The sequence below is a fragment of the Poecilia reticulata genome, chromosome 5 (genome assembly GCF_904066995.2).
Source record: "Poecilia reticulata chromosome 5, P_reticulata-male-v2, whole genome shotgun sequence".
NCBI lineage: Eukaryota > Metazoa > Chordata > Actinopteri > Cyprinodontiformes > Poeciliidae > Poecilia > Poecilia reticulata.
In genome coordinates this window covers 30885900-30897200 of record NC_088834.1, presented here as the reverse complement: position 1 = coordinate 30897200, position 11301 = coordinate 30885900, and the positions used below count along the sequence as shown (strand labels likewise).

The 11301-nt window shown below is 39.5% G+C and overlaps 2 protein-coding genes across 14 annotated transcripts in view; one reads left to right on the top strand and one right to left on the bottom strand.

Moving 5' to 3' along the window:
• The first annotated feature begins 1470 nt into the window (after positions 1-1470).
• On the top strand, positions 1471-4920 carry ppp1r3db (protein phosphatase 1, regulatory subunit 3Db). Of its 5 annotated transcripts, XM_081607469.1 has the most exons (4): positions 1471-1775; positions 1860-2141; positions 2592-2696; positions 4083-4920. In XM_081607469.1, the coding sequence occupies exons 2-4, from the start codon at positions 1866-1868 to the stop codon at positions 4188-4190; spliced, it is 489 nt and encodes a 162-aa protein (XP_081463595.1). In that variant the 5' UTR covers positions 1471-1775; positions 1860-1865; the 3' UTR covers positions 4191-4920. The 5 variants fall into 5 exon arrangements, with proteins under 5 accessions (XP_081463595.1, XP_081463593.1, XP_081463594.1 ...); XM_081607467.1 differs by having other exon boundaries at positions 1860-2696; XM_081607468.1 differs by lacking the exon at positions 4083-4920 and adding an exon at positions 3765-3943 and having other exon boundaries at positions 1860-2696.
• Positions 4921-9165: 4245 nt separating this feature from the next.
• The window catches only part of phactr3b (phosphatase and actin regulator 3b), a 60847-nt gene continuing 58711 nt past the window's right edge, over positions 9166-11301 (bottom strand). For all 9 annotated transcript variants that reach the window (XM_081607462.1, XM_008410193.3, XM_008410198.3 and 6 more), the window contains 3 exons: positions 11076-11216; positions 10649-10725; positions 9166-9700 (listed from right to left, as the gene is read on the bottom strand). In XM_081607462.1, the coding sequence (XP_081463588.1) occupies positions 9685-9700; positions 10649-10725; positions 11076-11216 (234 nt within the window). In that variant the 3' untranslated portion in view covers positions 9166-9684. The remainder of the gene's footprint in view (positions 9701-10648; positions 10726-11075; positions 11217-11301) is intronic.

Below are 11301 nucleotides of genomic sequence, written 5' to 3'. Positions count from 1 at the left end.
AAATATAGCTGTGGACATGATCACTGATGGCTGTTGTTCTTGCAAGGCTGGGTAAGTCAGGCATTCATGGTTTTGAGGGTTCGAATGTGCCTAGGACTTATACACCGGTACTCGGTGCTAGCATAGCTAACACGATTACAGTTTAGTAAAAGCTAGCGTGGCTAACACGATTACAGTTTAGTAAAAAGCCTTTTCAGGTGAAATAAAATCTTTAATGTATGTCAGATACGGTACACATTGCATATTGATCTATTCAGCTAAGTAAGGCTGTAACAGACAGGCTTCAGGATGTCGAAGTTGTATCGGTACTGCCATTATGCTGTACTTGGCTAAAAGGTTTTCATAATAGATGTGTTTATTATTGACTTTATTTTTTTCATTCACTAAACACAAAGAAAGCAAAGCAATAATACTTACACCAGCAGACACTTTGTTCTTATTGATCCTACAACGGTTGAGCTGCGAATGTGGTCGTGCACAAGCTTTGATCCAAGCAAGGCTTTAAGTCTGAGATTTTAGAAATCTGTGAATTTTAGTTCCACAAACACGATCAGGATACCTGACATCGCGTGTACAGATACCCCACTGACGGAGAACCAATTTTTTCGAGTCCTGATGCAAAAACTTTGTCGGTCTGGTAGTCCACAATGTACATCAGCATGTGTTTGTGAGACTGTAACCCACGTGATAGCTGCGCTGTGACGTAAAATGGGCATTAGCCAATGAAAAGCGCGCCCTGTGGTAAGGTCCATGACTAACAGATGCAAAACAACAGAGGTGCTAAAAAAGCTGAGATTTCATAATAAACCCCACAAACTGAGCTGTCATCCTCAATCAGAAATGGGACATAAAGTCATGACACAGAGACATTTCTAAGAAAACCAAATTAGAAACAACATTGAGTAAAGCAAAGATGACACAAGATGACGCAGCTATCACATGGGTTAAATATAAAGTCTGCTTCACCAATTAACATTCCAAACATCTGAAACTGGTTTATGACTTGACAAACGAGTTAATCAAGATATTTATAATTATCTTAAATTAAATCAAAAATAAAATTTTAGCACATTTCAAGGCATTTCAAAGTGCTTTACATCACAACAAACATAAAAACACAAAGTCATTTAACAATCAAAACATTACACTAAGTCAAATTACCATTTGGGATAGTAAAAATGCAGTTGTTTAGTAAAAATTTGTTTTTTGGTAATCTGGAATGTAATAACTGATAGTCATATAAAACAGATTTTATGTTAATGTTCTTTGTTTAATAAAGTATACCTACGAAGCAAACATATCCTTATGTCCCAGTTTTTCCTTTTTTTATGACGGTGTTATTGCAAGCAATAATCTTTCAACCCTTTAACGCTGTTTCATTTCAGTAGCTATAAATAAACAAGAAAAGCCTCTTCACTGCCCTGTTGCTATTAATATACAGACCTCAACCCGAGTTCACGTCTCATGTTATATGTCAAACACTGAGCTCAAACACGAAGGGGCCACAGATTGCAGTCTGTCTTCATGTCATTAGAGTTGGCTCTGGTGCATTTGTTGCTAAACTGCGAGGCTTTCCCAGGTCTTTCTTTGGGGTCTTCTGTTCTTGGTGCTTTGTGGGAACTTTGCTAATGTGTTGCACCCTGCCTCCTCTTGGGCTTCTCAAATATGGGCTTCTCCTAGCTGTCAGGTAGCTCCAGCTGGGTTCCACGCAACTGCAAAATAGCAACACGGTCACGCAGCAGAGAGCAGCTCAACAACAGGACACGACCGGGAAGGTCTGGTTCTTCTTCAGAATATTTAGCATGTGGCAACAATAGTCTAAATGATTGGGTTATGTTCTTATTATGTTGAATTTACAGTGAAAAATGTCTGGGTCAGCTGGTGAGAAGAACTGGAGGCAAGCACAGGTCATCACTGGTCCCAGCAGACCGACCACAACAATCAGACTGCGAGACATATACGATCCAAAGCCTCCATCTTCAAAGGCCCCTGTCCGGATCCGTCCACCATCTCCGAGACCTGCCTCTCTGAGCGAACGAGGTCAGCAGCAAATCCCTTCAGACAATCCCTCCGTCCGGAGGAAAAGGGCCCAGTCTTTGTCTTCGGCTTCAGGAAAGAAGAGAGAACCTAGGAGGGTCCAGGTACGCTTTGTGGATGCGCTGGGTCTTGATCTGGAGGAAGTGAAAGTCTTCAGATGTCAGGAGAACCCCCTGATACCCCCACATGTGATGTTTAGGCTGCTGATGAGCTCTGAACTGACTTTTGGAAAGTCACCTGAGCTGAACATGCCTTACTTCAGACCCTGTTTCCCTGAGCACCCGGGGGGCCTGCCAAACTTCCAGAACCGTGTCTGCTCTCACAAAGTCTCTCTGGAGCGGGTGATGTGCTCAGACCAAGGCATAACAGGAACCGTACATGTACTTAATTTAGCTTATCAGAAAGAGGTCAAAGTCCACTACTCTTTCACCAACTGGAGAACGCAAACACACACATCAGGTTTGTGGGTATCAGGTGGGTACCCTGGTGACTGCGGAGCTCCAGGCACGGACGTTTTCAGATTTCGTCTGCCTGTCCCACCCTTCATCTTGCAGCCAGGAGCCATCCTGGAGTTTGCCATCTGCTACTGTGTGAATGGATGGGACTTCTGGGATAACAATGACGGCAACAATTACAAACTGGCATGCCACAGTTACAAGGTGACCGTGCCGAGGGAGTGTGAGGACAGCATGCTGCATTTCACCTGAGTGGCCACACGAGGGGGCTAGCTCCTGTTAATGCATGTGGGAGGACATGGATAGCATCTATATGAACTCTTACTTTGGTTTTCAAAATGTTGGAATGTTACTCAGTTCATCTGGACGTTTACCAGTTTGGACTTTTTCTGTATTTTTTCCAAAACTACTACACAGCAAATTTTATGTTATCAGCATGTAGCACATCTAATACTGTATTCATATACTGAATATTTTGCATTCAATATATGATTACTAATATTAAATTGATAATTCTTAACTACAAGTCATAAATTACTTATTCGTTCTAAAATGCTTATCACCCAGCAGATTAATAAATCTGCTGGGTGATTGTAGGATCATTTTTTTCTCTTTGAAAACTTTGTTTTGCCCTGAGAAAATAAAATAAAGACCTGGAGGAGAAAATAAGTATTTGTGAAAGAGAATCTTAAAAAAAGTAAAAATCACATTGATCTTCAAATAATTTCCTTCCATTTTTTGTTGTTGCACAAAATAAGAATGTGGTCATCTACCAACCACTAAGAATTCTGTCTCTCACATTTAACCTTAAAATTGAGCAAATTGGAATTAAGAAAATAAGTTGGCGTAACAAAAAAACCCCACATTTTTTGATAAAATGTTTTGCCGCTACGATGAGGTGTTTTTTCCCCCAGCCTTATCAAAATTTGTGCATTTCACAAAATTGCAACGGAGATACTTTTTTCACATCACACCAGTCACGTGATCATCAACTGGATGTCGCTACTGGTGGAAAAGACAACGAAAACAACAAGAAGTGATGGGTAGGATGATGGCGCGGCATGTTTTTCAATTGGGGTTCCATTTGTGTTAAAAGTAAGTAGAATTGAACCCCATATCTAAGGACACCAGGGACAAAGTGTAGACCTGCACAAGGTCAACATGGGCAATGATTGGTAAACAGTTTGGTGAGACAATTAGAAAATCAAAGGACATCCAGATGCCTGTCAGTCTCCCTTAGACTGGGGCTCCATGCTGGATCTGCTCTAGTAGACCTCATGGAGTATCAGTCATCATGAGGAAGAGAGATCAGCACAGAGCTACACGATAGGACCTGCTAAATGACCTGAAGAGAGCTGGGACTACTGTCTTTTCATAGTAACACTGTAGCATCATGGATTAAATCCTGCAGTGAGTACAATGTCCCAATGTTGTTTTATTTATTTATTTTTTTTAAATCCATTTTCTTTGTGGAAATAATGCTTTTCATTCCACTTCTCAATTATGCACTACTTTATGCTGATCAGTCACATAAAATCCCATTAATCATATCTTGCCTGTTGTGAGGTCTGTAATGAAGAACCTCTGCAGTCTCTTGCAGAAATGAAGCAGCAGCCGGAGCCGAGAGCCGAGAGCCTCGTTTCTGCTGAAGCAAACAGAGTGTTGACCCCACCCTGTGGGACTTGTTTGGTTTTATAAGGAGGATTATGGGGAGAAAATGTTTGCTTGACCTTGGATCACAGACTCACACCAGCCTTTCAGTGCAGCGTTTCCAGAAATGTCACAGCCCAGATTCCTGAGTGCTTCCTGCCAGGCCAAGGCTTTAGAAAACACTCTGTCATCTGGACTAGTCACTGCAGCTGTGTGACACGCTTCAAACCAGCCGCCATCTAATGTTTGGCATATTTTACAAAGGGTGCAGTAGACATCAGAGTGTTTTACACAATTTTGAAAGAGACAAAATTTTCATTTTAAACTTTGTGGCGGGGAAAAAAAGCTTTTTGGAGCCCATTATACATAATTAATTTTATTTCATGGTTGTACTTATTCTGATGTCGTTCAAACACTAGATGGCAGCACTGCTTTACTTAGCGATAATGTTCATGTTGCTAAGCATCGGAACTAAGACCTTTGTCAGTCTGTTAAGTTGCTGTCAATAATGCTACATTAAAGATGGAATCAAGACATCCTGCTTAAAAAAAATCTAAATTAGAGGAAGACATTGCAAGGAATCAAAGTGATGCCAACCAGAGTCAAACTGGGGTTACCACAACTAGTACTGTTTTCCTGGTTCATACAGTACAAAGCTTAACCTCATGGACTCTGTTCTTCTGTGGACAATAGACTGTTATTCTGACAGTCAAAAAGAAGTCAAATATGTTTAAAGATTTGTCCCTCTTTTCTTAAATAAAATGTTATATCAAACCTATGTTGTCATTTTTAAACTTTTGTACACAGTTTACCCATGATCTGCCAATAATAGTGTTTAACACCAGTGAAGAAACTTTTAGTGGTATGTTATGATGCAGACCTATCAGACCTAAAAATGTACATAAATCCTTAGCTTTCATTCAATATGAAATCAACCCAAATCTGCATGTAGATCAACATTCAGATGAAGGTTGAATCAATGTTGATTCCTAACTGATTCAATGTAAAATGAACAGAAATATGCATGCAGATCCACGTTCAGATGATGGTTGAATCAACATTGACTCGTAACTGATTCAATGTAAAATCAACAGAAATATGCATGCAGAACCACATTCAGATGAAGGTTGAATCAATGTTGATTCCTAACTGATTTAATGCAATATCACCACAAATATGCATGTAAATTGACATACAAATGATGGTTGAATCAACATTGATATAATGTAAGTTATGGTTGAAACCCTAATGTTGATTCAACATACAAGTCACCGACCACTTTCAATGTTTTAATGTCAGCGTTCAACATTGATTCAATGTTGTTTCAATCAATCTGTGCTATCTGGGTATTTTCTATCCTTAAGCAAACGACATGTTATGTAGGACATACCTCAGGATATACTCAGTTAAACATATTCCTCGTGTAAACACAGCTTTCAGATGTTGCAATTTTAAAATGTGTCTATCTAGGATATGGATGTTATTAATAAATCAATATATCTAATGCTCATGTTTGCTCCCTGAAAGAAAGGGTGGACTACTTACAACTGCAAACATACACCCAACAATGGATGTTAACGGAAGTTTTATTTTATTTATGACAAGCAAAATGACAACATGTTTGAATGCTACATACAGGCTAACAGCTAGCATCTCTCTATGCAGATGGAAAAAGTGATGTGTATTCTGAGATTTGTTGATTCTGTGATCCATGATCTAACCAGAAGCAAACGTAGAGGAGAATACCACCATCATCAATTGTTCATTATAACACTGGGTTACCATGGAAACTGAATGCAGACTGGCAAATAGATGTGTTTGCTAACTAAGGAGTTACAATGGCTTCTTAGGAAAATCCATCTTCTGCTCAAGAGACTTAGGAGGAAATGCTCCCGTCCCAGGTTCTGTTAATTCAATTCAAATCAATTCAATTTATGCTGGTTAACAATAAATCAAACATATAAGAGATTTAAAATTAAGACTTACTCATTTGCCAAGGGACAGAACACATTAATCAACATTGTATGTCAAATGAACTAAAATAAACAAATTTTCTTCAGTACTCAATATTGTCAAAACCTTATCCTAAAAAACTTAACATTAAACATATCAACACAATTAAATCCTAAAGACTTTATGTTTTTTTACTTGATGGTTTCTAAAACACGTTTTAGTCCCCAATGAAGTGTACATTACAATCAGAGCTTTTACTGAAGCTCAATAACCTACCAAAAGCCACAAGATGTCTCTTTGGAGGAATGTTTAGAAGATCTGATAGAACACGCAAAATTATACATGAGATGACTATGTAGCAGCTAAATTGCTATTCAGCTACTGGTTGCTGTGGTTCCTGGTAGGCTTTGGTTTTACATGTGCTTAATCACGATTCATTATGGTGATCTTCATTTGAATTTGTAACCATAAAGTCATTTATTTCCTTCACAATGTCAAAACCTGAACAGAATCACACTTTACTTTAAGTAGCACCAGCCCCTTCCAAAATACTCAATACACAAAATGAAACGTTTCCCCTAATGGAAAAAAACAAGAAAACAAGATATATGGCTCCAACATGACACTGTTAATTTAACAAACATCTGTGTAGATGTAATTTAGAAGTCACATGACCATGCTGGAGTAGAAGACGGTCCAAACATACTTAGATGCATTTAGATATGACGCTTGTTGAAACCTACGTAACAAAGCACCATGTTAGGAGAGTCAGAGTGATGCTCTTAGATCTGAAAACTTCCAGCTATTACAGGTTACGTAATGTGGCGTGTGTATTTTTGGGATAATGGGCACTGTAGTTTCTGTAGGTTCCAACCATCTGTTTTATGGATTACCAAGGCTAAAAGCAACAGGTACCGGAGGGGCACTCACTCCGAGTTGCAGTGACGCAGGAGTCCAGAGATTTATTATTTACAATCCTCCACTTATTTTTAGGCATAAAGGAGTTCATCACTCTCACTTGGCTCGAAACTGCACAACATATGTTCAGCGTGTGTGTTAGCTACGGCCCAGTCCCATCTGAGGAACACCCGGAAGGGATATCCCCCTCAGACGTGTTGAGAACCCCCCCCCCTGTTCCTCCCACACACCTCTACGCTCTTCCCATCAGCCACCGCGGTTCTCAGCCAGTAGCTGCTGGTTTCATTACTCTAAACGGTGAGGGGGGGCTGGAGTCCTCCAGATCAAACCGGACCTGCCACCTGTTCTCACACTACCAGCACCGTGACAATGAGGTCAGGACTGAGTCACCAGGATCAGAACATGCTCGCCCCATTAGGTTTTTCACGTTTTGTTACATTAAAGCAAAACAAAAAAATTTCTAATTATACTATTAAGAATTTATTTGGCAGAACACCAAGTAGTGCCTAACTTTTAAGTGGAAGGAAAATTACACTCTGTTTTAATTATTTTTTCCCCACTAATAACCCGAAAGGGGGTAATGGCATTCAGCATGCTTTACTTTGCTTCCCCTAAATAAAATACAACAAATAAATGGCATCATAAATCTAAGGGTTTTGCTGTTTGTCAAGTTACACAGTCACAAATGAGAACAGCAATAATTTGGGATTAATATCTTGTCATAAGAGAAAAAATGGGGCGGGGGTCATTTTTCAAAGTCATATTTTCACATTATTTATTCATTTATAAATGTCAAAGTATAAAACTAAATACTTTCATAGCAATCTAAATATTTAGCTCTGAGTTAAATAGTTATCTGGTAAAGTAAATATTTAACTTGCTATTTAAAACTGAAGTTTGAACGTGACATTTATAAATGCATGAATAACATGGTAAAAATGTGACTATTAATTTGTAGCTAAGTATTTAGATTTAAACTACATGTTTATTATCTCTGAGCTAAATATTTTATTTCAAGCCAATATTTTGTTTGCAAACTTAGTTTACTCACTAAGAACACATATTTAAGTTGGAGCTAAATATTTAGATTGAATTATGTAAAATATTCTATAGAAATGCACACCACATAGAATTTTTCTGCCCACTCCACAACTGACTGACCTACAAAGTAATTATTAGAATGTGGCTGTAACATAACAAGAGGTGAGGTGACCAGACCGGGTTTGGTTTGTCTATGTTGTTATATTTCAGTCTCAACTCAGCCAACCGGCTTTTACTCTGTGAAAGGCTGTTCAGTGATCTCATGCACCACCAACACCGTCTGAGTGTGAAGAATCAGAGAAGGGAGATCACAAATCTCATTAATCCTCAGGCAGGGTGATGCAGCAGCAGCACATATTAGACTGGATGATTGAACAGGCCCAGTCAGGTGAACTCGTTCTTGTGAGGGAATTCAACCGGGCTAACCCGCTTACCAGGATAATAGTTTGATCAGAAACGGGTCACTGCTTGCATTTTGTCCAACAAATGGTGTTAGTCTGGAGCAACAAGATGAACTTTGCTGCCGTTTCATTATTTGCTTCATAAAGCAGTTTAACAGTGACTGAGGTTAATCACAAGGCTTTACAGCCCAATCATGAGACAAATGAAGTTAACCTGCCCCTTATACTGGCCTCTATGAGAAGAACTGCACTTACAGTTACAGTCATTTTTAGTTCATTTCTAAAGCCTGAACAGAAAAGTTCCGTTTATAGTAAAGGTTCTGTGAAGGTTGGGTTTTTAATGAAACATTTGCAAAAATACACAGAAGGCAAAGATGGATGGATGGATGGATGGATGGATGGATGGATGGATGGATGGATGGATGGATGGATGGATGGATGGATGGATGGATGGATGGATGGATGGATGGATGGATGGATGGATGGATGGATGGATGGATGGATGGATGGATGGATGGATGGATGGATGGATGGATGGATGGATGGATGGATGGATGGATGGATGGCCTTTCAGATCTACCAACTCTTGAATGAGATTCCAGAAGTTTCCGTTCCAGACTGTGTAGGAAGCTGACCTACTTTAGAAAACTCCTTCCTGCTTTGTCGTTCAAAGCCTCACCGTCTGCATGCAGCACACAAGACAAACTCAGTTTGTTACCAATAGAAAACTTGTATTGTGCAGACAATAAATAGTGCTTACAAAGGGATTTCTGTCTTGTACACCAACAAGGTCTCATTAAGAACATTTTACAGTCTTGATATGAAACTGATCGATTGAATCGTTGAGACTCGCACACGGCTCAGGGATGTGACTAACGTTACTGGAGTGGGACTGGTTGACTTCATCACATGCACCATCTCCCCCTCCGCTCCCCGCCTCAAAAGCAAAGTCTTTGAAAATAGTCTGTTTACAAAAAGAAGTCCCTGCTGGTCCGCTGGAGCTGCAGGGCGGATCTTTGTCCTTTCTGCTGCTCTGACCGGGCGATGAAGGAAGAGGGCTTCCCCTGAGCGCAGGTGGAGCGTGCTGCATGCCGCCTCTCCTATAAGCAGACTCCCTATTAGAGACATAGCCTCCAAGGTTTGCTGAACCCAAATATCAGGACAGCCACTGATGCAAGGTCTTCTCTGACAGAACCAGATTTAAGCAACTCTTCACAGAAGAAACCTTGCTATGGCCGGTGGAACCTGCACATAAAGGAGATGAAACAGAGCAAATGTGTGAGTGAGATCTTAAAAACTAAAAGTCTGTAAAACTATTATTAGCTCCATGAACAATGCTGCTCAACCCCTGCTAATTCAGCTACCGATGACATAAGCGAAACGTAAGCTGAACAAGCGAGGACATTCATTACTGTGGCGAGCCGGGCCAAAGCAGCACAACTTCTCATCTCTTGGGGAACGGGTGAGGATAAATTTAGGCCCGGCTCCGCTTGCTGTACACTTATCGATGTCAGACAATTGTACAATATCACAGTGACCCTGTTACACACCCAATCACTGACACCGATTAACTGAATAATCAATTAATCAAATAAAATAAATTATCACATTGTGCAGATTTTTTATGGAATATTAGAAATGCATTAAAAGATGAAAATAAACAAAATTATTCAGTTCCTTTTTCAAATAAGAAAAAAATTTTTTTTTACCTACAATGCTGACAGCATTGCTTTAGTGAATGCTGAGTAATTTGTAGCAAAGAATGTATTTGCAGCTACTGAACATCAACATGGGAAAAGCTCAGCCATTTCTGCTTGACTGAACATCAATACAGTGTAGAGCTGATCTGGTGATCATTTTTGAGATTAACAGATTAATAATTAGATTGCAAAAGGTGATTAATAGAAGTTTTTTTCTAAACAATTTGAACCGGGTGAAGCTAAAGCTGCACCGGAGGAGTTTTGGGTAGGACAGATTTACAGACAAAGATTTTTTTTTAACTAAAAAGCAAAAATGTATATATTTCTGGTACAGTTTTGTTTTAACTTCTGCTCTGAGTGTTGTTCTTTTAACAAATAGCCTTTTTTGACTGTATACTCCAGTTGCCGATTAACTGATTACTAAATGAATTGATTATTCCAACAATTGATTTGTTTGCGATTAATCGTTTCAGTCCAGTCGTCTTGTGCTCACCTCGTCAGATGCTTGCTAGAGGAATGAACTTCCATCTCGTTGCTTTTGAACTCGTTCAACTCCTTCCTGATCGCCGCCTGGAGAACAAAAGCAACACGAAGCCCAGCGGGTGAGGCTTAAATAGAGATGAAGAATCTGTTTTAAGGCAGATTATGGGGGTAAACATAAAAGAGTGTTTTTACCCAGTTAAAACATTTTGTTTTCTTACATAATAAAAAAAAAACTACATATATTTTCTATTTTTTTTTCATAACACATTTTACGTTAGACCTCTGTAGAATTTGATGGGATTAACCTTTTTATTTGAAATGATGTTGGTTTAATTGGCCATAATTGACATTTTCCTTACATTTCAGAACTTTCTTTAGTAAAAGATGTGTGATCCTTTGTGTCTGGGTAAAACAGAAGCGGGGGGGTTAATTTCTACCTTGTCAGCAGCTGACAGTCTGGTCCATGGCTTGTCTGCGCGTCTGTCGTAGTCCTGAGCTTTGGCCACTTCCACATAGTCACTGAAACGGATCAGGATCTTCCTGTCCCGCAGCTCATCCACGGTTGGCCTCTGGTTGAGCTGCAGGAGAAAGGTGATTGGTCAGCAAAGGTCAAAGAAAACTAAAAACATTAATGGTTTGTATGTTTGCTTTAATCTGTCTTAC